We start from the raw sequence: 26,998 nt of genomic DNA on the forward strand, positions 1-26,998 counted from the left end.
GTTGCCAGAGGACCTCCACGTGTTTGCGCGAACGCTCTAAGCGTGTCGAAGGCTGATTGGCGGTTCCGCTGATGGATAGCGACGTGGACCAATGGGGTGGCGGGAGGGAGGTGGGCTGTATGGTTTGGAACGTCCGGAGTGCCTGTATTGGAACGCCGGTGAGTGTAGCCGGCAGTGTAGCGACTAGTGTAGCGCGTGGCCCGGGGCTGGATTCAGGTACAGTGAACAAGGACAGCTCCCGACCACTCAATGGCTCTGCAGCTCCTGCACTGAGGAAGGAGACAGCTTGCAGCCATTCACTGCAGAGAAGAAGGCACCGTTAGCTTTATCCTGATCACTTGATTGCTGCCACAGTTTGGGACTGTGCTGTTGCATCCAGAGGCAACGGTTAACTGCTCAGAACTTTCTGATCACTCCCGCACACACCTGCATACTGCTAGAGAAACTCAGTTCAGACTAAACCCTGCATTAAAGTTTTGGACTTTATAGTTAATAATTCAGAGTGAAATAGTTGTACGTAAGCACTGCCACTGGCTGTTGTCCTTTCTTACCTTTTCTCAGCCGAGTCTTTTTGAAGTTTGTATTATAGACATAGTCGGAAAATGGTTTGGTCCAACAAAAGCCTCCACACTCTTCTGTTACTTGGATTGTTGCTGGTATGTTGTCTGTCATCAACATATGACAAGTTATCTTGTCCCACTTGCAAAAAGATAGCAAGCAATTTCTTAAAGGTGAGTACGTATCCTGTTTCTGGTTCCTGATGCTGTTTACTGTTTCAAAATCGCAACAGTTTAAATAGCCACCACCCGTGACTGGTCCTTGTAAATAGAAAGTTATTATCACATTAACGTTGATAAATCTGGCTGTTATAGGGTATATAATTGTCAAAAAAAAATTAACTAGTTAAAGTGCGAATCACAGTAAAAATGTACAGATGTTAAGAAATGCAGAGATGGACCAAAATGATGAATTGAAAGTGTTTGCGGGAACATTGGCAGGGACTATGTAAGGTCATATTCTAAAAGTTAGACTTAGACTGTTCAGCAGTGATGTTGTGAAACACGTCTTCAGATGAAAGGTGTAATAAATCCGGAACTCTTAAAAATGTTAAGGCTGGCCTATTTGAACATTTTAACAATGTGAAAGGTTTTTGTTATGTAAAAACTATTAAGAAATTTAGAATTAAGTTGTGTACATTGAGTTAAAATACAGATTAAGTATGATCTGATTCAATGATACAGATTTGAATTACAAGGAGAGGCTGGATAGGCTGGGTCCTGAAGAAGTGTTACATCTGAAACATCGACTTCTGTACCTTCTCCTGCCGCCTGAGTTGCTGTGTTCTTCCAGCCTCTTGCCTGTCTACTTCAGATTCCAGCATCTGCAGTTTTTTTTGTCTCCAACATTTTTCACTGGAGCATATGAGGTTGAGAGGTGACCTTATAGAGGTTTATAAAATAATGAGGGGCACAGATAAGGTGAATGGCAGGTGTCTTTTCCCTAGAGTGGAGGATTTCAAGACTTGTGGGTATTTTTTAAGGTGAGAGGAAAAAGTTTTAAAAAAGACGAGGGCTAATTTTCTTTTACACGGAAAGCGGTTTGTGTGTGGAATAAACTTTCAGAAGAAGTGGTGGATGCAGCTACAGTTCCAATGTTTAAAAGACATATAGATGAGTACATGAATAAGAAATGTTTGGAGAGATCTGGGTAAAGCTCAGGCAGGTGGGATTAGTTTAGTTTGAGATTATGGTCAGCATAATTTGGATGGATTGAAGGATCTGTTTCTGTGCTGTATGATTCTATTTGAGCTGAATGTCCTGTTCATTCTTTTTATAAATGCTTAACTAGTGTATTAAGATTTGTGTATATACACCAAAATGAATTTGAAATATGTCCTTCACAGTGGAGCAGTAAAGTGTTCAATGATGTTATTTTGGCAGTTTTCCTTGTAATGTATGTGTATCCATGCAAATTCATCTCAAAGGTTAGAACAACACATAATTTTCAGTGGTGTGTTTGAGTTTTTGAGTGGTTTTAATTTTATCATTAATGTATGATTACATCTCCTGAATGTCCAGATCATGTTTCTTGAATCTAAGATTAGCTTGAGTTCAACAATAAAGTTCTTATTTGTTTGAACAGGCATTTCATTATTCAACAAGTAAGGAACAATAGCACTTTAACTTCTTTTGATGTATTGTTTTTTTAGATAGCATTGCATTAAAAAAAGTGTATGCATTGTCTTGGTTAGATTTTAATATTTATACAAGATTTGAATTTAACACATGATGCTTAATTACTCTGTGGGCAAGCAGCCAATAGTTTTGTTCTCCATGGTATAGCTAGTTAAATCATGTGTTGGATCCTAACTATTTACATGTTATATAGTTTGTTCATTTCTGGATGGTTTTAAAACTTTTTACTGGAGTATTTTAGAGAGGAGGAAGTAAAGAGGTCCCTAAGTCAGTGATCCAGCTAATGGGCAAGACCTGATTTATGATAGTATAGCCCTGAAAACTAGTTCGAATATGCTCTAATGATGAATAGGTGTGAAAGGAGAAGAAACATCTTTGAATGTAATTTTTCATCTCACCTTCATGCCTTATCCAGTAGCTGACTGCTCCAATTAATCCGTTGTATACAATTTTGGAATTTGGGCCATCAGTGCTTTAAAAATTCCTCTTTTTGTTGGGGATGGAGGAATCCTTTCAGATAAACAAATAGATTGCAGAAACTGTATTGAGTAAAACTGTGCTCTCTGTTTAATTTCAAGAGTTGATCAAGAATGTATATGTGCCTGAGAATATTGCTTTGGGATTGAGAGGACAGTGATGCAAACACTTTTGTGCTTCAAACTTGAGTAATAATGGGTCAAATGGTGCACAAATGTCGATAGATAAAGCAAAATGCAGTATTAGTAGTATATCTCCGCCCTAATGTCTATGTTATTTGCAACTAGATAAAGTACAAAATTACTTGAAAATGATCATTTTTCAAAATTAGGCTGTAGAAGATACCTCCAGAAAGAATTTTGGTGGTGGAAATACAGACTGGGAAGAAAGGTATTTGTCAAAGTATGAATTCAGGTAGGTATGAATGAAGATTATAATAAGTTGAGCTGTGGGGTAACTTTGTAAGCATCACATTGTTTGGCCTATAATGTTTTGAAGACTTCTCCTTCTGAATTGTCTTAGAAATATCTTCGTGTACAATAAATATTAAGAATTGAAATGACTTCTACAATTATCTTCAGTCCTGTCTCCAAATTTGGATTGCACAATAATAACGAACTCCACCTTGTCTTGCTTCATTTGTTGAAATATTTCTCTAAGATTTTGTATCTCCAGACTTGACCATTCTAATGTGGCATAGAGTTTGTTTTTTACAAACACCTGTGTCAAGGAATTGAGTTACTTTCACTTATTTGTATCTAATTAATACCAAATTGAGCTACTGGAGTTCAGTAAATGTGCGGAAAACGAAAGTAGTTACAATATTACATACTTGCGCGATAATAGAATTTCTAAAACAATACAATTATGTGAAGAATAATATACATTTTGGAATGTTGCACATTTAAATCAGAGGGTAGGATTGTTAATTGGGTACTTGAGCAGAATATTATTTTTGATCTTAACTATTCTTTTTAATTTAGTGAGACCCGTCTTGTAGAGATTATAGAGTCCCTGTGTGAGAATTCTGAATTTGAATGTAATCTTATGGTGGAAACCAATGAAGAGTATATCGAGCGTTGGTGGTTCACAATGTAAGTTTCTTAATTATTAAATAATTTTCTTTTCATTATTAAATCTGTGACATAATTGGATTTTTTTTTTTGAGTCTGTAACATTCTCTTGTGCTTCCATATACTTTCCTTGCCCTGATTCTCACTCCATCTGTTCTCTCCCTTTCCTTTCACGATTGGTTGTATACGCAGTCAGTACAAGTTTGATCTCAAGAATTGTGTGGCTACCTTTCTCTTCTTTGTCACTTTGCTCCCTACTTTTTGGTCTTGTTTTTATTCTCTCTCCGACTTCATATCTAACATTTCTTAATTAGATTAGAAAATATTTTGAAATCTATTACAACACAAGCACTATAAAACTGTACTTTGCTCTGTGCCAACGTTGTCAGTAAGCAATACTTTTTAAGGTATCACTTCTGATTTGACCATATCTCTATCTAACATCTAGATGCACTTGTTTTCCAAGAGGAGTTGCTGATTAGTAGTAACATGTTACAAGTTTGGTTCTACTTTTGATTTGATTTTCTCTAACACAGAGAGGATGAGATTAATTCAAGTGACCTATGTTTGAATTAGTTGAGATAGGATAACTCAAAAAAATTTGACAATTTTTTTGAATTATTATAATCTTGCTTCGTTGAAAATCTGAGTGACAGAAAAAGTTTGTTTCTTTTTCACTAAGATCGCTGGTGCAGTTTTCTTCATGGATCTGAAATTTCAATTTTTATTAAAATACAAAGACTGTACAGATTTTTACTTCTCAAAAATTCCTTTCAACAATTGAACTGATTTCTAGTGCATTTCATAGGTTCTGAGTGGACCAGAATTTTGAAGTGTCTGGATACCAGAATCATTCCTAAACTGGTTCAAAAACAAATAAATTCCTCCAAACATTATAATTAAAAAAATAAACAAAATTATTGGTATTGTGTTAAATCGGTTACAATGTTCTTTTATTTTTGTCCAGTATCTATTCAAAATGGAGTTAGGTTTGACTTCAGTGACATGTTTCATAACTTTTATATTTAATGCCTAATGATGTTTTCACTGAAGGACTAATTATTATATTGTAATTGCTGTAATTGTGTTGAGTGTTTGTCAGAAAACATCTTTCAAGAAGAAAATGGATATGTAAAGAATTTCAGGAAAACTTGAAAGGAATAGTATGAATTGAATAATCCTTTCAAAAGCTAGTACACGCTAAATGGACTGAATCACCTTCTTTGTTTTGTATATGATCACTTTGTTTCATTCAAGTTTAAAATCATTCTTTTTAACTGCAGGCAGAAAAATCATCCTAATTTCTTCCTCTGGTTTTGCGTGGATACAATTAAAGCTTGCTGTCCTGCTGGTACCTTTGGTGTCGACTGCGTTGGTACTGTAATTCATTTTCTGAGCATTTATAAGCATCATTTGTAACATGATTTAAACGTTGTCTTAATTCAGTTCAAATTTGTACAATTAGTTTCTTCCTGAAACAAATGTCTGGCACCTTAGTGCATTTTAATAAAATGCCCTTTTCAATGGTGTGAATGCTTAACTAACCTCTCTTTTATAGTTCGGCAGATTCCTTCCATAATCTGTTTCTCAATGAGAGGCAATCCCTATAGGTTGCCACACAGGCCATTTTCTATTAAAGAAGGGAGCTCTGCAGATCTGAGAGCAGATTCTGATCACAGCTCCCCTCAGAAGTTTGGAGGTGTCATTCCATTCTGACAGCTTTGTTTTGTAATGTAGAACTGTAAGAGGAAGGCAAACCACTCTCCCTTTACCCAGCAGTCAGTTGCCATAATTTGAAGTTTAATGGTCCTGGTAGCCACTTTGATAGCTGCTGACACAGGGCAAGTGTGATGTTAAGGTGTTGGGTGGTTTGGGTGCCAAATGGTTAGGGTGGTAGGGGCCAGGTAAGCAGCGTGCCAGATGGATAGGTGCCACTGGATATGGTGAGAGTTGGGGAGAGGGTATGATACCAGCTGTCAAGGGGACAGATAGGTATTTATGGTAGGAGAACACGGGTTAGCTTGGTGGGGAGGGTAATTGATGAAGCTGGGAGTTTTGACACTAGCACTGGGTTGGGTCCAGTAAGCTGTTTGGTTTGTTCTAGTAGAGAATGGTTTCTCGTGAGAGGGAGATGATGGGATCTAATCAAATGTCGGTGGTGCCGGACCAGGAGCTTGGGACAGATCCGAAGGCAGCCTGCGTAATTATTTTGCTTAATTTCATTGGAATCCTCCAAACTCTCATTTTTCTGGAAAAGTCAATTTCCTGGGCAATTCCTTCAGCGTGTGCTACGGTGATAATTCCGCAGGGACCCTCTTGTGCAATTCTGATCTATGTTCACACAATAAATCTCTGGCCAGCAGAAAATTTGATCCTATGTTATTAAGACCCGTTTATTTACTTTGAACCATATGCAAAGCATGTTGCTGACTGACAAACACTACACCAGATTAAAGTAGAGACCAAATGTTATTTGAAGCAATGAAGTAGTCATAAACACCAATTAACAGTTCCATGTTCCAAGCAGTCCAATGGGGTTTTATTAAGAAATGGAGAGTAAAATTCCACTCAACAAATTAATTGTATTGATTTGCCAAATTAATGGGTATTTTATAACATAACATGAAACTTTCTTTTTCTTGGTGACTCCTCTTGAGATTTTATAGGGATTACCTTTTCATTCAAACTAATTCCTTTATTAGATGACATAGCATTAATAGTAACATGAATTTCTGTACTTCTGTTGACATATGTGGTGTTTAGACTCATACAGCAATAGACTTACATTATGAAGTTGAAAGTGTGTACTGTACCTTCATGAGAAAGAGAATGTTGTTCTGAACTGAGAACTCACAAGCACCTATGTAGAAGACTAGATGGCAGTCCCAGAGTGTGTTGGAAAATCGAAAATATGTAACATTTGGCTGTGAAATAGATCCTTAAGTTTTGGTTGCTGTTTGGTTAAATTCAAATTGTCATCAAATCAGTTTAAATTTGCCCCAGGATACTAAAACCGAATCGAATGTGAATTTATTGTTTTGCCAACATCGAACTAATGACATGATCCGATGTTGGGGTATAAAAATATGTGCATTTTGAAAATTAGAGAAAGCAACTGCCATCGAGACAGATAAGCCTGAAGATCTAACATCTTGCTCTCCAAGAAATTAGGAAATACTCTCTATCAAAGAAGCCTTTTCATATGAAACATATTTGCAGTTAAAAGAAAGAAAATGACCCAGGGAAATCCTCGGCCAGAAGCAGAAAAGCAATGAAGCCAACAGCGGCTGTGTGGCTTTGAAATTAAGTTGATGTAATCTTAATAAGTGTCTTATTGGAACAGCATATTGTTATAGAGTTGGAGGTAGATAATAAGCAATTAAGAGAAAAGGGGACTTAGAATAGTGAATAGAGTTGAAAAGATAAATTGATATTATTTTCTTTAGTGAAATTTGGGAGTTCTCTGTCACTTATATTTTAACAGATTACGTGAGGAGGTGAGCTTTTCTGGGTGTTTAGTTTAATTAACAGATGGGTTCCCCTTCATGTCATAATAATTAGAAGAACTCATCAATAACCTAATTTACTAACTGTCCATTAAACATTAAATTTACAACCCACAGGGAAAGCATTCATTTCTCGGATACTGCTGTATTTAGCTTTATGCAAGGCCGCAGGCGTAAGTTGGCAAGTTTTATTTTCAAAACCACTAATACATGTTTCTGCAACACAAAACCATCACCTTAAACATACTCTACAAGTCACAGCTAATGATTCCATTGCATGTTCACAGAGCTGGAATATTTTAACCAAGCAATTCTTACTGCATCTCAATTTCAGATTTAAATTTAACAATTGAGTGTTCATTACAACAGCATCCATTGCATTTTTTCCCCATGCAGTAGCTTCTGGACAAAAGATGTAGAAATTGCATTCATTTGCAAGTAATTCAGGACTTTGGTGATATCAAATTTGTCTGATTTCCAGTTAGCGGAGCACTCCTCTGTTGATAAGTTTAAAATTGTTTTAACTTCTTCGCAGTCTCCCTCTCCCAATTTTCTATGCAGTCTTTCTGCCGTCCAAATCCTCCCACCTCCCCAAGACCTTGCAGCTGGCAACCTCACCAAAAGAGTGGTTTCCAGCCCTAACAAAATAAAAGTGGCTGTTTCTTGGCTCAGGTAAAAAGGCATCTTGACCCTCCCCTATTAAACCTTCCATCATCAGCATTTACATCCCTGCTTGCTTCACCAGCCCCAGGTTGTTTCTCTGATGGCTTTTGCTGATAGTTTTACTAGTGAGCCCATCAGCATTACGCAGGAGAGAACAAGCCTGTGATTCCCTTACACTTACTTACAAGGGTCACGTTTCTCTGATTGCTTGCCCCCTGGAATCGATTTTTCCCAGGCACTTTTAGGGGTGGACTCACCCACCACCCCTTTGCATGTTGAGCCCTGCTTTACAGTTGTTTTTGTTTTCTTTAATTTTGCCTGCTTCTTCCCTGATTGGTATTTTTATTTAATATCCAGGGCTGATAGACAGCAGTGAATGGTCAGCTTGTAAACAATGTTTACGTGCATCATGCTTTTAATTTCTCACAGCAGGTTAATATCCAATATCATTAAAAGCAAGTGGACTTTAAAATAGAGTCTAGGCTCAACTGTAAGGTGCATACATCCTGAATAAATAGAAGCTGATAGATGCTGTCTCTATTGAACTGTATTTGACTGATAACTGGAGTGGGAGATTACTTTTCACATGTTGTATTTTCCATGTGCAGTTATGAACTGACTTTATTTTTCTCTTACTTCAATTTTATTGCATCCTATACAGGGGGCATTGATTCACGTTGAGGTATGGTTTCACTGGCATTGGCTGTCCTCATACCTCATCCAACTGGCAATGTTTTCTGGTATGAGGCTCAACAATAAGTATGAAAGGGTTTAGGGTGTAGGTTTGCTCGCTGAGCTGTAGGTTTGATATCCAGATGTTTCAGTACCTGGCTAGGTAACATCATCAGTGGCGACCTCCAAGTGAAGCAAAGCTGTTGTCTCCTGCTTTCTATTTATATGTTTGTCCTCGATGGGGTTCCAGGGGTTTGTGGTGATGTCATTTCCTATCCTGGGACAGGCTAAGCAAAGACATGCCAGAGAATTCCTGGAGACCTGGCAATCCAACCACAACGCCATAAACAAACACATAGGTCGAGATACCATCTATCAACCCCTCAGAAAACGAACAGGAAATGACATCACCACAAACCCCATCCAGGACAAACATGTAAATAGAAAGCAGGGGACAACAGCTTCGCTTCACTTGGAGGTCGCCTAGCCAGGTAGTGAAAAGTCTGGATATCAAACCTACAGCTCAGTGAGCAAACCAACACCCTAACCCTCAACCTGAGCTACGAACCTTCACAAACCTTGCAAAAATAAATATGAACTTGGCTGACTAGCCACTTTTAAGAGTACGCCCAAACACTTTCTCGCACAGGTCATCTGATAGCGGTTTGCATCTAAGGGGCACTGTTGCCAAATGAAACACTTAGATCAGCCACATCAGCAGGCCATCCATCTCAAATACCACATGTTATCTCACATGCCATTAGTGGACCTGCTTGATTAGTATTTTTCGGAATCATTATTGTACATTTTTTTGTGCTGTATGTGATTCTGTTGTGTCTTTATTGTTAGCAAAACTAAAACATATCCAGCATGGTAAGTACATTGTGACTAAAATATCCTATCTGCTTTATTTACTGTAACTTTAGTTTTTTAGACAGGACATTAATCAGTCTTCCTGATGACTCCATAGATAAATGCAGTGTGCTGTACTTCTGACTGATATGGATCAAGTGTGTGTACCCTTTGTGTTTGCTGAGCTGGCTACAGCAAGGATAGTAATGAGGGCTTTGGTTGTTTTGTACATTGATAATAACTGGAGTTTCCGTCTTGGATCACTGTGTATCTAGTGGCCATTGACAGTAACTGCATGTGAGGAGAAAGTTTGATTTAAATACTCCCACAGTCTAAAAGGTTGTTATTACTCCACTTACAATCTCATACAGAACAGTCATTAGGCTGATGTAATGGAGACCTGTCATTAACTCTGGAACACTATTCCATTCTGCATCACTAGCTTAGGAGAGATTAAAATAATGGACAGTGATATCTTGAAGTCCAGCAAATTACAATATCAACCTCTATTTCTCAAGTGGCTCCCGTGTGTTTAATAAGGTGTATTTTGTGTTTAAAGAATGTCCTGGCGGTGCTGATAGACCCTGTAATGGGCATGGTTCATGCAATGGCGATGGTACACGGACTGGTGATGGCTCTTGTAGTTGTACCAAGGAATACAAAGGCGAAGACTGTCTAGACTGCGCAAACGGTTATTACAGTGAATTCCAGAATGAAACCTATTCTCTTTGCACTGGTAAGTTTGAACTGAATATGTAAGTTTTCTTCAGTCAGTTCTTTAGCATCATTAGATTACCCCAAAGTGGCTCACCATCAATTGATTACTTATTGAGTTGTGCCATTTGATCAGTGAACAAACATGGTGCTCATTTGTGCAATACTGTAGTGTCCCACAAGTAGTGATGAAAAACTAACCTGGTAATTTGTTTAGTGGTGTAGTGTTTAGCGTTAAGATTCAGAAACGTTATGACACATTACTGGAACAGACTTTCAAACTTTGGGATAAGAATCCCTACAGTGTGGAAACAGGCCATTCAGCCATTGAGCTCACGGTAATCCTCCGAAGAGCAGCCCATCCAGACCTACCCCACTATCCTATCCCTCTAAGTCTGCATTTCCCATGGTTAAACCACCTGTCCTGTACATCCCTGGACACAATGGGCAATTTAGCATTGCCAATCTGTGGAAAACCAAAGAAATCTCACTATCAGGAGGAAACCCGTACAGATGCAGGGAGAATGTGCAAACTCCATACAGTCGCCTAAGGGTGGAATGAAACCTGGGTCCTTGGCATTGTGAGGCAGCAGTGCTAGCCACTGTGCTGCCCTAGAGAGACACTATGCTACAATAGCCATATCCTGAATGTTTGATACTGGGGATGTTAAATGTTCAGTAATCAGATACTCATTTGAAACTACCAAAAAAAGAAAATCCAGATCTTTCTTCAAAGGAAATGATTAACAATTAACTTCTGCTTTGTGATGAAAATGTTTCAGTTTCAAGCTGTTTATTTTATTTTTGAATTTAGAAGTTTTATATGATGTATAGCTGAGGAAGTGGTCTTAAAATGTCCAAAGGTTTGCAGTGTGGGAGCAGTAAATCTTCAGCATTAAATGTTAGATGGTGTTTTGCATTAATTTCCAGAATCCTGTGGCAGATATCTCAAATATAATAATGAGCAAGTGTGTGCACTAAATTGAAACCCCTGACCCCCTTTTGATGCAGTCCCAGTATGTGCCTCTGATTCCAATGTATCATTTTTCGAAAGGTGTCTTGCTGTAGTGTCATTGATACTCAGAAGTTGGATAGGCACATGCCTGTGCAAACAAATGCCAGAAGTTACAGGAAAAAAATCTCCAAGTGGACAGGTAGTTAGTAAATAGAATTCTAAGAGATTACGTTTTGGAGTAGAACAAATAGAAAAAAGTTATCTGGCCACATTGAAAAAGGAAGAAAATCTGCGTTTATGTAGCACTTTTATGATCTCAGGATCTCAGTCAATGAAGTACATTTTAATTCTAATCATTGTAATAAAGGAAAGTTCACAAAGTTCCTACAAATACTAGTGTGACAACATGTTTCAAATGTGTTTTGGTGATGTTATTTGAGGGATAAATCTTGGCCAGGACAACAGACTATCTTCATCTTTAGAGTAGTGTCATGAGATATTTTGTATTTGCCTTAGAGAGCAGACCACATCTTAGTTTGACACTTTCTCAAGTATCGGATCGAAATGTCTTTTCAGTTCTGTGGGACTTAAAAGTCAGAGCCGATTGATGGAACACCGTGATAAAGAGATTTAGAAGCATTATTTTTTAACTTATGAGGGTGAAAAGCAGATAGAAAGACAGAATCTTGTGTTTTATACATTAGGTTACTGAATAAAGAAATAAAAAATTCATATTGAGCTTACGTCAGATGTTGATTAGACTAAAGTTGAAATCTTGCATGTTGTTCGGGTTGTCCGCATTTCAGAAAAACCTATTTGATTCATGGAAGATACTTTCAAAGACACTTTGAGGTAGACTCAGATTGAAAGTTGGAACATGTGAAGCCAAGAGAGAAGAAACAATGAACAGCCAACAAAATAGAAAACAGAGTAGGACTGGATGTATCCAGCATCTTCCTCGCTTTACAGACCTTTTTTTAAAGTTGCCAGTTGGGACCTGTGTGCAGAAGTGATTCACACCTGAAGGAAACCCAAATTTAGCATGGCCCTTTGACCTCCTTGATTCGCAAGTTCAGAGGGACAGAATTTTGGCGTCTGTCTGCATTGATAGGCAAAGCTTGGTCCTAGGGATGAAAGGTAATCAGCCAAAGGAGGAGGGGTGTAGTTAGTACTGAGGAGGACTGAAACAACACATAAGAAGACAATAACAAACTTATCAAATGGGTATGTGACCAGCACACAGAATTCAGTATAGAAATGTATGGTGCAGTACTGTGATAGGAAGTGTAAGGATACACCTTGGTGAATAAATCTATAAATGGGTTATAGGATCAGAGGGATATGAAGTTACAGATATGCTAATGACTAAAATTAGAAGGTAAAAACAATGACTGCAGATGCTGGAAACCAGATTCTGGATTAATGGTGCTGGAAGAGCACAGCAGTTCAGGCAGCATCCGAGAAGCAGTAAAATCGACGTTTCAGGCAAAAGCCCTTCATCAGGAATACAGGCAGAGTGCCTGAAGGGTGGAGAGATAAATGAGAGGAGGGTGGGGGGGTGGGTAGAAAGTAGCATAGAGTACAATGGGTGAGTGGGGGATGGGATGAAGGTGATAGGTCAGGGAAGAGGGTGGAGTGGATAGGTGGAAAAGAAGATAGGCAGGTAGGACAAGTCATGGGGACAGTGCTGAGCTGGAAGTTTGGAACTGGGGTGAGGTGGGGGAAGGGGAAATGAGGAAACTGTTGAAGTCCACATTGATGCCCTGGGGTTGAAGTGTTCCGAGGCGGAAGATGAGGCATTCTTCTTCCAGGAATCTGGTGGTGAGGGAGCAGCGGTGAAGGAGGCCAAGGATCTCCATGTCCTCGGCAGAGTGGGAGGGGGAGTTGAAATGTTGGGCCACAGGGCGGTGTGGTTGATTGGTGCGGGTGTCCCAGAGATGTTCCCTAAAGCGCTTTGCTAGGAGGCATCCAGTCTCCCCAATGTAGAAGAGACCGCATCGAGAGCAACGGATACAATAAATGATATTGGTGGATGTGCAGGTAAAACTTTGATGGATGTGGAAGGTTCCTTTAGGGCCTTGGATGGAGGTGAGGGATTAGAAGCACAGGTTCATTAGACCATTTAAAAATATCGTACAAAGTGTTTGTGTTCATTTCTAGTGGAATAGAATGGAAAAGCAGAGAAATTAAGTTAAACTTGAAGAGTATGTTGGTAGCTCTGCATAGTAGAGCAACACCACACATACCTAAAATAGAGGTATCAACCTGGTGAAACTACCAAACATTCCTGCCACATCCAGTTGTGAATAGAGGAGGAGCCTCCACAAATATCTCCATCTGAATGATGGAAGAGCCCAGCATATTAGTGCAAAGGTTAAGGCTAAAACATTTGTAACAATCATCAGCAAGAAATGCTGAGTGGATGATCCATCTTATTCTCCTCCACTGGTCCCAGCATCTCAGATGGCAGACTTCAGCCAATTTGATTCACTCTACATGATATCAAGAAACAGTTGGAGTCACTGGACAGTGCAAAAGCTTTGGGCCCTGACAGTATTCTGGCAGTAGTACTGAATACGTGTGCTCCAGAACTTGACACATCCCTAATCAAGATGTTCCAACACAGCTACTCATTGGCATCTACCGACAATATGGAAAATTGACCAGGTATGTCCTGTGTACAAAAAGCAGGGCAAATCTAACCCAGCCAATTACTGCCCCACCGGTCTGCTCATGATCATCAGGAAAGTGATGGAAGGTATCACCAACAGGGCTATCAAGCAGCATTTGCTTAGCAATAACTTGCTCACTGACGCCCAGTTGGGTTCCACCAAGGCCAACTCGACCCCTGACCCCATTACAACTTTGGTTCAAACATGCATAATAGAGCTGAATTGCAGAGGTGAGAACAACAGCCCTTGATGTCAAGGTTCGATTTCACTGAGTGTGGCATCAAGGAGCCCGAGCAAGGCTGGAATCAATGGGTACATGGGGACAAACTCTCTCTTGGTTGCGTAAAACCTGGCACAAATCAGGGTGGTTGTGGTTCTTGGAGATCAATCTTCTTAGCTCCAGGACATCTCTGCAGGAGTTCCTCAGGATAATGTCTTTGTTCCAACTTTCTTTCATTAATGACCTTCCTTCCATCGTAAGGTCAGAAGTCGCAAGTGGCAAGCAACATTCGCACCACTGAAATGCCAAGAAATGTGTATTGCAAAGAAAAGACAATCCAACCAACTCATCAATGAATCCCCACTATCAACATCGTGGGTATTACCATTGACTAGAAACTCAAATACACTCACTATATAAACATTGGGGATCCAAGAGCAAGTCAGAGGCTAGCAATACTAAAGCGGGTAATTCACTGCCTGAATCTCCAGAGCCCGTCCACTATCTGCAAGGCATAAGTCTAGAGTGTTGAAGGAATACTCCCCACTTGCCTGGATGTGCCGCTCCAACAACACTCAAGAAACTTGACACCATTCAGGACAAAGCAGCCCACCTGATTGGCACCACATGCACAAGCATCCACTCCCTCTACCACTGATGTTCAGTAGCAGCAGTTTGTACTTTCTACAAGGTGCACTGCAGAAATTCACCAAAGATCCTTAACACCTTACAAACTTACGACTACTTGATTTCTAGAAGGACAAGGGCAGCAAATACATGCCAACATTACCATCTGCAAGTTCCTCTCCAAGCCATTCACCACTCTGACTTGGAAATATGTTGTTGTTCCTTCACTGTTGCTGGGTCAAAATCCTGGAATTCTTTTCTTAAGGACATTGTGGGTCTACCTACAGCATATGGACTGCAGCAGTTCAAGAATGCAACTGTCCACCAACTTCTCAAACATATCTAGGGTGGGCAATAAACAGTGACTAGCCAGCAATGCTCATGAGTGAACTTCTTTAAAAAATGCAACTTCCATATGTAGAAGAACTGTGGAAAGTGCAAGAAGAATTAGAATAGAATCCCCACAGTGTGGAAACAGGCAGTTCAGACCAACAAGTCTACACCAACCCTATGAAGAATAACCCACCCAGACCCGTTCCTCTATCTTACTTTTATCCCTGACTAATGCAACTAACTTACACATCCCTGAACACTATGGGAAATGTAGCGTGGCCAATTCACCTAACCTTCACATCTTTGGACTGTGGGAGGAAACTGGAACATCTGGAGGAAACCCATGCAGACACAGGGAGAATGTGCAAACTCCACGCAGACAGCCACCTGAGGCTGGAATTGAACCCGGGTCCCTGGTGCTGTGAGGCAGCGGTGCTAACCACTGAGCCATCGTCCTCAAAGATAAGGGATTATACCCATCAGGAAACTGAGGGATGACCTAGTGGTGTCTAAAAGATTATCTGTGTGTTAGATAGAGAAGGTACATAGGTGTTGAGCTGAATTTCTTATTTGCACTTAAGGTGTTTTATCAAATGAGATACATGACGCTTGGTTTGCTCTGACTCAGTGTGACGTTTTTCATGCAATCTTCTGTACTTCAGCTCATTAGTTCTCCAACTGAGCTGTATGACATCCTTCTTGTTGAATCGCCAGGAGAAGGGACAGTGTTTGCCACTGCTGGGACTTTGCAGCATTTACACCATTAACGCCATTTTAAAAACCTAGCTTTTCTGATGTTGAAAGTCGGGAGCTGCCTATCATGAGGCACTTCACTACAAACACTCTGGCATCATGGACTGATTGAAGTTTTAAGAGCTCCCTGTGCTTAGCCATGTAATTTACTGCATTATCTCAGTAGGCTTTTTCTTTAATGTTAGTAGATCATGTAAAAGTAGATACTTGAAAGTGAGATCAACTGAAAATATGAAACATTTAATCAGATGGATAACCAAACATTTATTCAACAACAGAAAACACCATGAACTGCAGATTCATATATCCTTTGTACTAGGAGGGGGTGATGTTGCACTATTAATTGAACCCAGCTCATTCATCCTGGGAGTAGTTTTCTTTGCCTTCTCCAGTTCAATATATTGCTCTGTCACATTATTTTAGACGACCATCCCCGTCAATGTTCTGATAATCGTCCTCATCTTCATTCTCTGAAGACTGATGTCAATTTCCCTCAACTCTTTCTGCACCCAGGACATTTCTTCTCCACACCCTGTACCCATGTTTGTCCACTCCAGTTGCGTAGAGGAGAGCATGTACAATGATCCAGCACACGCCTTCTGAGCTATACTTCAGGACTCTGCTAGAGTGTTCCAGTCATTCTGAGGAGACCTCTTGACTCTTCCACAGTAGCCCTGCATGGTTTCGTAAAACTGTCAACTTTAGAGTCAGAGTGTTCCCAAGCCCCAGTGTCATGATGTGGTGTGTTAGAACAGCTGTGAGGATGTGGAGAAGCTGGTGATTTGCCAGCACTGACTCTTGTTTTCTCAGTGTTGAGATTCTGATTTTTCTTTTGTTGTTTTCACTGTATTTCCCCAATTTTATTGGCACTGCCCTTGCAGCTCCAGGCATAGGAAAATCCCACCCGGTATTTCTACTTGCATTGGAGACTAGAATTTGGGGGCCGATCCATAAGAAAAACACCAATAAATCCAACGGAGAATTCAAAGAAATTTATTCATTATAACAGTGAATAGAATTTCTGCATGACAAAATTTAATTGAGGCGAATAGCATTTTGCATTTCAGGGGAAGCTGGATAAAACATGAGAGGAGAAAGGAATAGAAGCATAGATAACCAGCATTAAATGAAGGAGGATGGAAGGTGGTTTGTATCTAGGGTAAACATTGATCTGGACCTATTGGGCTGGATAGGCATTTTTTCTGTTCAAACCTGTGATTATAGAATAGGGATCATGGTCTCAGAATATGGAGTAGGCCATTTCTAACTGAGAAGAAGAGAAACTCAAAGGGTGGTGAAACTATGGGATTTTGTATTACTTGAGGCTGTCACTGAATATATTTAAGAAATAAATGAGTGCTTTTCTAGAAATTAAAGATGTTTGATTGGTACAAGGGTGTGAGAGAGAGTCAGCCAAGATTGTATTGAATATTGGAGGAGGTTTAATGGGCCAAATGGTTGAAAGGGCTAGATAGCAGTGAGTCATTAGAATAATACTAGTAATTAAAGATTACAGGAATGTATAGGTTGGAACAATTGTGAAACTTCGATTGTACTAGAGTATTCAGCTGGGATCTGATGGAGGATTTCAAAACTCTGGAAGTTTGTGGAAAATTTCATAGAAAATGTAGTTTTCATTAGTTGAAGAATTTGTACCAGATTGAGGATTACCATTACAAGTGGCAAATTTTTCATGCATAATTATTCAAATATTGAATACTTACCAAGAATTGGTTATTAAGACAGAGAATGCAAATTGGCTGCTGTGTTTCCCACAATGCAGCACTGACTACTTTTTAAAAAAAAATCAATTGGCTGTAAAATGCTTTTGCTGTTGTGAAAGCTGCTATATGAATGCAAGTTATTTTACTTAAAGGCAGGAAAATGAAATTTAGAATTGCTGCAGTTGAATAAACATGATTGGCATAGCGGTGGAGTCCATTCCTTATATTTGTTATTGTTTAAGACCAATATATTAGCTGGATAGATCTGCCTCAAAGCAAGTAACAAATATTATGAACTCTGTACAGCTTGTCATCTCGCCTGCAAACTGTGTACTGGTCCATCAAGCAAGAATTGCACTGAATGTGCAAGTGGCTGGATAGAAACTGGCACTAATGAAGGTGGTGTTACTTGCGTAGGTAAGCATGCATTTACTGTTCCAGTACAGATCATTGTGGTATATTACTTTCTCTCTCCCATTTTTAGAAGTCTGAGAAGTCTAGAATTCATTAGCACCACAGACACGAACAAACTAAATGCTTCAATGCTGATGATGCAATTAGCTTTACTGTAATAATATTTATATAAACTTAAAGGACAGCACAATTTATCAGTCACTAAACTTCCAATTGTTGCAGTCAGTTGGTTTTGTGATTAACATGGACTGAAGATTTCTCCAAATGTTCCTTTGTAATTGATAGTTTCACAGACTTAGTTACTTGGATTGTTTTAATTGATTTTAAAATATTACTACACCTTTTTAAATCCCTTTCAACTTTATGGTACTTTAGAAATAATTTAGGACTGGTAGAAGATTGAATAGTCTTGAAGTGTTGTAAGTGAAGATTTTGTTATTAAAAACACATTCAGGACAGATTTAATTAGAAATGGTTGTAATACCATTTTTCTACCAGCAGATGACATGAATGTACTTTGTGAAAGTATTGACAAAATACCAAATTGCAACTGCTTGATTCATTGTCAGAAACAATCCAAATATCGCATTACAGTGATCAATTGCTCACAGTATGTTTATTGTGTACTTGCTTTCAATTTATGTAGCATTTACTAAATGGTAGACATTGCATAAATGTCACAGCGCTGAAGGAGGCCATTCATCCCATCATGCCTGCAACGGCTCTTCAAATGGGCACATTATCTAGCACCGATGTCCTGCTTTCTTCCTGTACCCATGCACAATATTTCTACCTCAATGATCATGCAATACCATCTTGAATGTCTCAATTAAACGTGTCTCCACCATACCAGACCGTAATTTTCATATCATTTAAATATTCATAGAGATAACTAGCACTGAAACAGACTCATCAGTCCAATTCATCTACGTCGACCAAATAACCTAAATTAAACGAGCCCAATTTGTCAGCATTTGGCCCATATCCCTCTAAACCTTTTCCTAATCATATGCCCATCTAAAATGCCTTTTAAATGTTGTAATTGTACCAGCCTCAACCACTTCCTCTGGCAACTCATTCCATACACGCGTGTGAAAATGTTGTCCTTTAGGTCCCTTTTAAATCTTTCCTCTCTCATCTGAAAACCATTCATTTCAAAACATATCATAGTCTTGATTTGATTGAATTCTGAACAGAAGAATATGTTGCTACGCCATAAATTGTTACTCTTAATTTTGATTTCTGTTTAGGGAAGGGCACCAATTTAATATTTCTATTTCTTTATTTTATTCTGTTAATTGGTGATGACTCCATTCATTATACTTATTCCTCTCTTTTAGTGATCCAAATGTGTGCTCAATTTAATAGCGAATGCAAATCACTTCACAGTTTTTTGCTGTATCTCTTGCACTGCCATCCTTGCTAAGCTTGATTGGCTTGCAATATCCATAGTTTCTCTTTATCCACATAATATTTCGAGATTACAAACAATTTCTGGTTGTAGGTTTGCTCACTGAGCTGGAAGGTTCGTTTTCAGACGTTTCATCACCATACTAGGTAACGTCTTCAGTGAGCCCCCGGACAGAGGCTTCATATTAGCTAGCAGGGTGACGAAATGTTTGAAAATGAACCTTGCAGCTCAGTGAGCAAACCTGCATCCAGAACCTCAACCTGAGCTACAAGTCTTCTCAAAACCCGATTACAAACAATTATCCAAGTGCTGATTCTCATTGGTTGCCTTCTGTTTCTAACCTTCCTCCAATCATGTTCACATGCACGTATAATGCCTCCAGTTTAATAATTTTTATCAAGTTTCTTGGTCTTTCTTGTAAAACCTAGTTTTAGCTTAATTCTAAATCTTGTATTTGAAGGTTCTTAGAAGGCTCCCTAAAAACCTAACTGTAGTCAATTTATCTGCAACATCTTGCAAAAAAAATCAAGTGAGATTTATTGAATGTAGGTGGTCTGATTTAATAAAAATTGGTGGAGTTGCAGATAGTGAGGAGGTTTGTCATAGGGCACAATGGGAAAAAGATAGATTGTCGATGTAGTTTAATCCAGACAAATGCGAGGTGATGCATTTCAGAAGATCAAATTCAGGTGTGAAGTTTAGAATAAATGGCAGAGCCCTTAGGAGCATTGACCCAGATCCCTCAGTATGTCAATGTCCATCGATCCTTGAAAGTGACAACACAAGTGGATGAGATAGTCAAGAAGGCATATTGCATGCTTGACTTTAATGGCCAGGGCATCGAATATAAAAGTTGGAAAGTAATGTTCCAGCTGTTCAAAACATTAGTTAGGCCAGATTTGGAATATTCCATACAGTTCTGGTTGCCACACGACCAGAACGGCGTGAATGCTTTGGAGAAGGTGTAGAGAAGGTTCACCAGGATATTGCCTAATCTGGAAAATTTTAGTTATGAGGAGGGTTTGGATTAACTGATTTTTATTTCTCACTGGAAAGAGGGAGTATAAGGGGGTGACCTGATAGTGGTCTTCAAAGTCACGAGAAGTACACATAGGGTAGATAGTCAGAGGCTTTTTCTCAGGGTGGATAGCTCAATTACAAGAAGGCATGCGTTCAAGGTGAGAGGGGGAAAATTTAGCGGAGAAGTGCATGGAAAATATTTCAAAGGCTAGTGGGTGCTTGGAACGCACTAAATGAAGATTAGGAATCCGCGCAGGCTTGGTGTTCTGAAAGGTCTGTTCCTGTGCTGTATTGTATTATTATAATAATAATTAATAATAAATATAGAGCCTTTGGTAAAATTCCATTTTAACTATTCAGTGGACAATGGGTCACCTGTCACATATGGAGGAGGCTCTGAAACTACTTTAATGGGTTCTGTAATGAACTATTTTGTAATTTTTGTTTTTAATATACCAGTTGAGGTAGAAACTATTTCCACTCTACATACCCATTGTTGGAATCTAGCCAAATAGAGTATTCAGCAATGGGCATGAAGCTAGACTTAGCAGAACTTGTCCATTACATCAGTGTAGGTTTTAGCACTTTCTACATGAAAGTTTTTTATGCTTCTTTGACTAAGATTGAAAAAGATAGTGGCATTTGGCAGCAGTTCTATTGTGGATGTGCTTCTGATGGGGATTGTGTTGAAAGTGCTCAAACTCATTTCAGCAAAATGACTATCCTTTCTAATGTTTGTAATATTAATAAATCAATATTGGAGTTCAACAATTTAGGGCTTGAGGTACTTTCTTCCATGTCCCTTCCCCAACCCCGATACACATTGTTATCACATGGTATGCTATTAGACACTCCCCATTAGCAACTATTCATTCTACTAAGCTGACAGTTATCTACTCCAACTCTTTTCTACGTATCATTTACTCCTACCCATTCCACTACCCTATCTTCAGCATAAATAAACAACTGTTTCGTAGCTACCATCATTTGTTTAGAAGGGTCATCAGACCTGAAACATTAATGCTGATTTGTCTTCACAGATGTTGGCAGACCTAATGACATATTCCAGCAATTTGTTTGGTTTTGTTTCTGATGTTCAGCATCCTCAGTTGTTTTGTTCTTTTTTTTGTAATGTTACTGTTGCACATGAGTGTTTTAAAGACCAGCTCTTGCACTTAGCATGTTCTCCAGGTTGAAGATTGTTTGCTCTCTTATCCACTGTATAATTGAACCTTTCCACTTATTGTAGATGTTGATGAGTGTTTGGCAGAAACCACACCTTGTAAACAACACACATACTGTTCAAACACAGAAGGGTCCTACTCCTGTGAAGGTATGTTAGTCACTTCAAACTTTGTTTCACTAAACCTCTCAAATGTAAATTGTGCACAAATAACCTGTATACATAACCAATTACTTGCAGTTATCCCACTATAACTCTGGAGAAGTAGTTAAGTGATCATTTCAGCTTAATAGTGATCAATAAGTGTTTAAAGGCCATTAAACTGCAAGAGACATCACATTCACACCCATCATCATACTGGAGATGCATAATATTGGTGTGGCAATGGACTAAGGAACATGACTTGCAGTAATTGGTCAGGGCATCTCTGGAACGGAGAAAAAAAAGAGTTGTTTTGATTTCTCATTCTTGATTTAATGACCCATGCTGGAAAGGCAACCATATAAATATCTGAAGAAAAGATAAGCTCTGCATATAATGCTAAATAACTAAGGGAAACTATTGGTTAGGTCTGTTTTGGTTGAATTGCAGGCTGAGCTTGCAGCAACAATATTTATTTAAGAAATCAGTAAACATTAAACATAGTGATCAAGGACATGTAACCTCCAGAAAACGATTTTAAAACCTTCTTGATTAGTTGCCAGCAGATGAAGGTAAGTTATAGCCGTGTCCAGCAGCTCAGAACTTCAAGAGTGCCCAAGATTTTCATTTTAAGAGGTGCTTAGGTGTGCGTCATGGGATTTACAGTGCAGAATTCTTGAGCTATCCCACTATAATTCTGGAGAAGTAGTAAAGTGATCATTTCAGCTTAATAGTGATAAATAAGTGTTTAAAAGCAATTAAACTGCAAGAGACATCACATTCATACCCATCATCATACCTGAGATGCATAACATTGGTGTGGCAATGGACTAAAGAACAGGACTTTCAAACCTTCAGACACAATTTAAGAAAAATATATAAATGCTGATTGAACATTATGCTCAATTTGTGAAAACTCTGCATTGCAATGTGTTCCTGTGGAATAGGTTAGACACGCTGTCCTAAAATATGAGTGTAAAATTCAAATGAGAGTAATCCTTCAAATTATTGCATGTGAACTCTCACAGCAAGCATATATTTTAAAAATAGGAGCAATTTTAATTCATGCTTGTGATGAATTGATCATGTGGACACAGCAGAGAGTTATTAAAATGTAACCCAAAAGAAATTAGTATAAATATCAATGCTATTTATTCTAAAATTGAAATAAAAGTTTCAGTTGTAAGGAGTTGCATAAATTGTTGTTTGAGCTTTTAAAGTTAGTTGATCTATTGTTGTAATATTCTGCCAATTTAACATTATTTTTCATACTTTTCAGCTTGTGATGTTGCTTGTGATGCATGTACTGGAGGGAGCCCAGAAGAATGCATCAATTGTACAACTGGGTACACATTGGAAGAGCAAAAATGCATAGGTATGGAATGTACTTATTGCTGATGAGATCAGCGTAGAATGATTTGAGTAGCATGTGCTTCATGCTACTGATGTTTAATGGCCAGTGGGGATTTTTTTGGATCATATCTCTTCAATGGAGAAATCACTTCCTGAATTTTGGTTTAAACTGGTTATATCAAGCAGACAATTTGAAAATTGAAGAGGAAGCAAGAAAGGGCCATTTTTTTTTGTGTGTGTATTTCATGAGAGTTAACTCTTCTCATACAGGAGACCATGATTTGCTTAAAAATATTCAGCCGACAATTTATGGATGGAGCCAAAATATATTCAATAGTACATTTAATAATGCAGACTTGATCTAAGTTAGCCCAGTGCTGCCTGAGCATTACCTTAACCACCTGTTACATTTCTGGTCTGACCATATTAGTAGCTATTATTTGAGCAAATGATCCATTTCATTCTAAGTAATATTATGCTACTTAGTATATCAGATTTTTTTTTTCATTATCACTTCATCCTGTTCTGAGATTTCTAAACGTAGGTTTTTAAAAAGTGTCTTAATCTTGTTCCTTCTTCTCCTCCAACTCAAGTTTCAAACTCTGTTCATTTATTGTATTTAATTTTACATTTCAATGAAAATTAGCCTGAGAGTGCTATAAATGTTACAGGCACTATCAGATGTGAAACTTGAGGAAAGATGTTAGTTAGTGACTTCCTGGTGATCCATAGGATTGATGAGATGCTTGTCCACACAATTAATATCAAGATTCACTATTATTATTATTATTATTATTATTATTGTTATTGGCTACAGTTTTTTTTCTATACGTTTCCACAAGGAGATGTGCATTATCTTGGCTGAGACAAAACCTGTTTGTAGGTATAATGTTGCTTCTCAACTGGCCATACAAAAGAGCACCAGGTCGATTCTCTTATCTTTCCGACCCTCTTTGTTTGTGGGGAAATATTTGACATTTCCTTGGTTGCATCTCTTATCGACTCATTGTAGATTTGAAATTTCTCCTTATGGGAATGTAAGTCCCATCCTACTCCAATGTACAGTATATTGGAGCTATAAAGTTTTTTTTAAGAGTTTTTGATATACCCTTTCCAAAGGAAAAGAGAGCATGTTGAGTAACAATTTTATCAACGCTAACTTTCATAAATGATGCTGAAGAACCAAATTGTTTTACTGCTGTTCCGTTTAAATAATTTCTCACAAATGTTGCATGGTGTTACACACTAAAGAAAGACTGAAACTGTTTAAGCACTTAACTCCTATTTGCCTTTTTAATGTTTTTGCATACCCACTTTCCCCAATCAGGATCATTGCTTTGTAAAGGACAATTGAGAGAAGAGAATCTTACACTGGGCTAGTCATAAAGCTGGCTGGCATTGTGCATTGGACTTCCTTTAATGAAAAAAAATGTAGTCTTCATTGTTTTGAATTTTGTTCATATTTGCTATCTTCAGATGTAAATGAATGCAGCATGGATGATAAAGTATGTACACGTGAAAATGAAGACTGTATTAACACTGAAGGCAGCTTTAAATGTGTGTGCAGTGAAGGCTACAAAGAACAAGAAGGAATCTGTGTAGAAATAAAAGTATCAGGTAGGCTAATAAGTTTAAAGCCTTCACTTGTGTTTTTATTTAACTTAGAAACCAATATGACAAACCGCTGAGGGAAGTAAGTAGAATAGATTTAACTGTCAGAGACGATCTGGTGTTAACAATGTTTAAAAATACTGCTATTCTAAAATTCAGCTGCACTGTAAAGGATTTGATTGTTAACTTGTTTAACTCTACTGGTTTAAACCACCTTGTATGTTTTTTGTATTCTGACGCCTGACCAAACCAGTACCACTGTCAGATATTTTCACTCAAGTTATTTGTGGTGCACTCAGTCTTTTCAATAATATGCATGTGCCTGAGCTGGGAAGAAGGGAGATTAACTGTGAGCTTAAATTTGTTCATTCACTGGATGCAAAATATAAATTGAAATCTGTTCATATGAATTTGCGGCACACGTTGTGTAGATTGAATTTGCTGGTTTGTTTTCAGCAGGAAAGTGATAAAGCCATCAAAGGGAGCAGCAGCAATGCTGACTTCCATTTTTATTCCAATCTGTGTGCAAACTCAGATGAGTTCACCAAGTGTGTTTTTTTTTCAAAGAAGAAGCCTGTTACATTGAGTATGTTGGGCCTATGCTCATTGGAATACAGAAGAATGAGAAGCGCCCTTAGTGAGACACACAGAATTCTTAGGGCACTTGACAGGGTAAATATGGAAGGGTTGTTCCACCGTGTGCAAGAGTGTGGGACCGAACCGCATATTCACAGAATAAGGGGTTGTACAAGAGAGATGAGGAGGAACTTCTTCTCTGTGCATTGTGAATCTGTGGAATTCTTTACCACAGAAAGCTGTTGATGCTGGGTTATGAAGTATATTCAAGGCTGAGATGAACAGACAATAAAGGAACAAGGTATATGGGAAAGGTAGGAAAATGCATTTGAGGATTATTGCATAAACCATAATCTCATTGAATGGCAATACAGACTGAATGGACTGAGTGGCCTACTTTTGCTTCTGTGGAGACCATAGGATATAGGAGCAGAATAATGCCATTTGGCTCATCAATGTTTTGCAAACTCATTACCCTGCCTTTTCCCCATAACCATCGATCCCCTTAGTAATGACCTCCTCTTCACAAAGTCCTACTGACTCGGCTCTGTTTTATCATGCACTTCCAAGTACTGCACAATCTCAAATCTTACTAGTGGCCAAGGTCAGGCTAACCAGCCTATGATTTCCTGCCTTCTACCTCCCACTCATCTTAAACAACAGTATTATATTAGCTATTGTCCAGTCCTCAGGGACTTTCCCTGATTCCAGTGACTCTGAAAGATCACTACCAATGCCCCCATGTTCTCCTCAGTTATCTCCTTCAGAACTCTGGGTTGTAGTCCATCCAGTCTGGGTAATTTATCCACTTTCAGACTGTTTCAGTTTCTCCGGCACCTTTTCCTTCAAGATGGCTGCTGTGCTCACTTCTTCTATTGGTCTTGTAATTTTAAATTTGACTCTTGAAGTCAGTTGAAATAAAAATCAGGAGAGACATAAAGAGGACTGCCAACTTGCTATCGTACAATTTACACTATCCCTCTCAAAGTCAGAAAGTCATCCAATGACTTAACAAACCTATCAGTTATTAGACCAAGCTATGACCAATATTGACAATGGAAACTTTTCTCTTTTATAACTGTTCTTATTTTGCAGCAGAAATGAAGGATTCTGAAGATCAGAATGTTGTCGAACCTGAAGCTCTTGCAGATGTTGATCCTCATGAAGATCTTTGACGCATTGCTTAACATATTAATTCTCGTATATAGAAATCTGTGGTTATATTTTGAAAAGGACTGCTATTGATAAATGAGAAACAAGTTATTTTTCAACCAGAAAGTTGAACATGTTGCCAATGGGATCTGTTTACATTACCAAAAGCTGCCAGTTCCGGGCCTGTTTCCATTTTCAACTACTTGGGTCAAAATGCTCTTGGTTTTTTTTGTGTCACAAGTGTTTAGTTTCACTTTGTCCTTTTTTAATGGGAACAAATTTGTCAATAAAAGAAAGAAAAACTACTGTAGTGCTTTTGATGTCTGTATGTCTACCTGGAAGGTTAACAGTTATAACCTTGATACATGCTCTTTATACGAAGAGCACTGAGTCTCATTTCTGCAAATTTAAATTCTAAATAGTTTTTAGTTGACCTTTGAATGTACCTTTTGTTTTTGTTGTGATTTTTATACCTTTGTTTGCTACAGGTTGAGTTGTTTTTAAATGAACATTATAAAGTGGTAATTCTGGTTTTCTCACTGTAACTACTAATTTATATATGATCAGATTGTCATTTTGATCTCTGATTCTCCTCAATACTGACTCACTTGTTGGTCAATTCCAGTATTTTTCACTCCCTTTTTTCCCCGTCTAACGTAAAAAGGTATTGTTTGTAATCAACCTGCATTTGTAAAATGGGT

At 38.4% G+C, this 26,998-nt stretch overlaps 1 protein-coding gene across 3 annotated transcripts; it reads left to right on the forward strand.

Moving 5' to 3' along the window:
* On the forward strand, positions 1–26,603 carry creld2 (cysteine-rich with EGF-like domains 2). 3 transcript variants are annotated; one of them, XM_072562581.1, is made up of 10 exons: positions 1–731; positions 3,004–3,086; positions 3,656–3,766; positions 5,029–5,120; positions 9,998–10,174; positions 17,743–17,853; positions 21,531–21,614; positions 22,885–22,980; positions 24,435–24,575; positions 26,241–26,603. In XM_072562581.1, exons 1-10 carry the CDS (start codon positions 603–605, stop codon positions 26,318–26,320), a joined length of 1,104 nt encoding a protein of 367 aa, XP_072418682.1. In that variant the 5' UTR covers positions 1–602; the 3' UTR covers positions 26,321–26,603. The 3 variants fall into 3 exon arrangements, with proteins under 3 accessions (XP_072418682.1, XP_072418683.1, XP_072418684.1); XM_072562582.1 differs by having other exon boundaries at positions 26,244–26,603; XM_072562583.1 differs by having other exon boundaries at positions 3,004–3,062.
* Positions 26,604–26,998: the final 395 nt, after the last annotated feature.

The sequence above is a fragment of the Chiloscyllium punctatum genome, chromosome 44 (assembly GCF_047496795.1).
Source record: "Chiloscyllium punctatum isolate Juve2018m chromosome 44, sChiPun1.3, whole genome shotgun sequence".
Lineage (NCBI taxonomy): Eukaryota > Metazoa > Chordata > Chondrichthyes > Orectolobiformes > Hemiscylliidae > Chiloscyllium > Chiloscyllium punctatum.

Coding starts and splice junctions, on each gene's coding strand:
- creld2 (XM_072562581.1), top strand. CDS start 603: ATGGTTTGGTCCAACAAAAGCCTCCACACTCTTCTGTTACTTGGATTG. Junction 10,175..17,742: donor AACCTATTCTCTTTGCACTG/GTAAGTTTGAAC, acceptor AACTCTGTACAG/CTTGTCATCTCGCCTGCAAA. Junction 17,854..21,530: donor AGGTGGTGTTACTTGCGTAG/GTAAGCATGCAT, acceptor CACTTATTGTAG/ATGTTGATGAGTGTTTGGCA.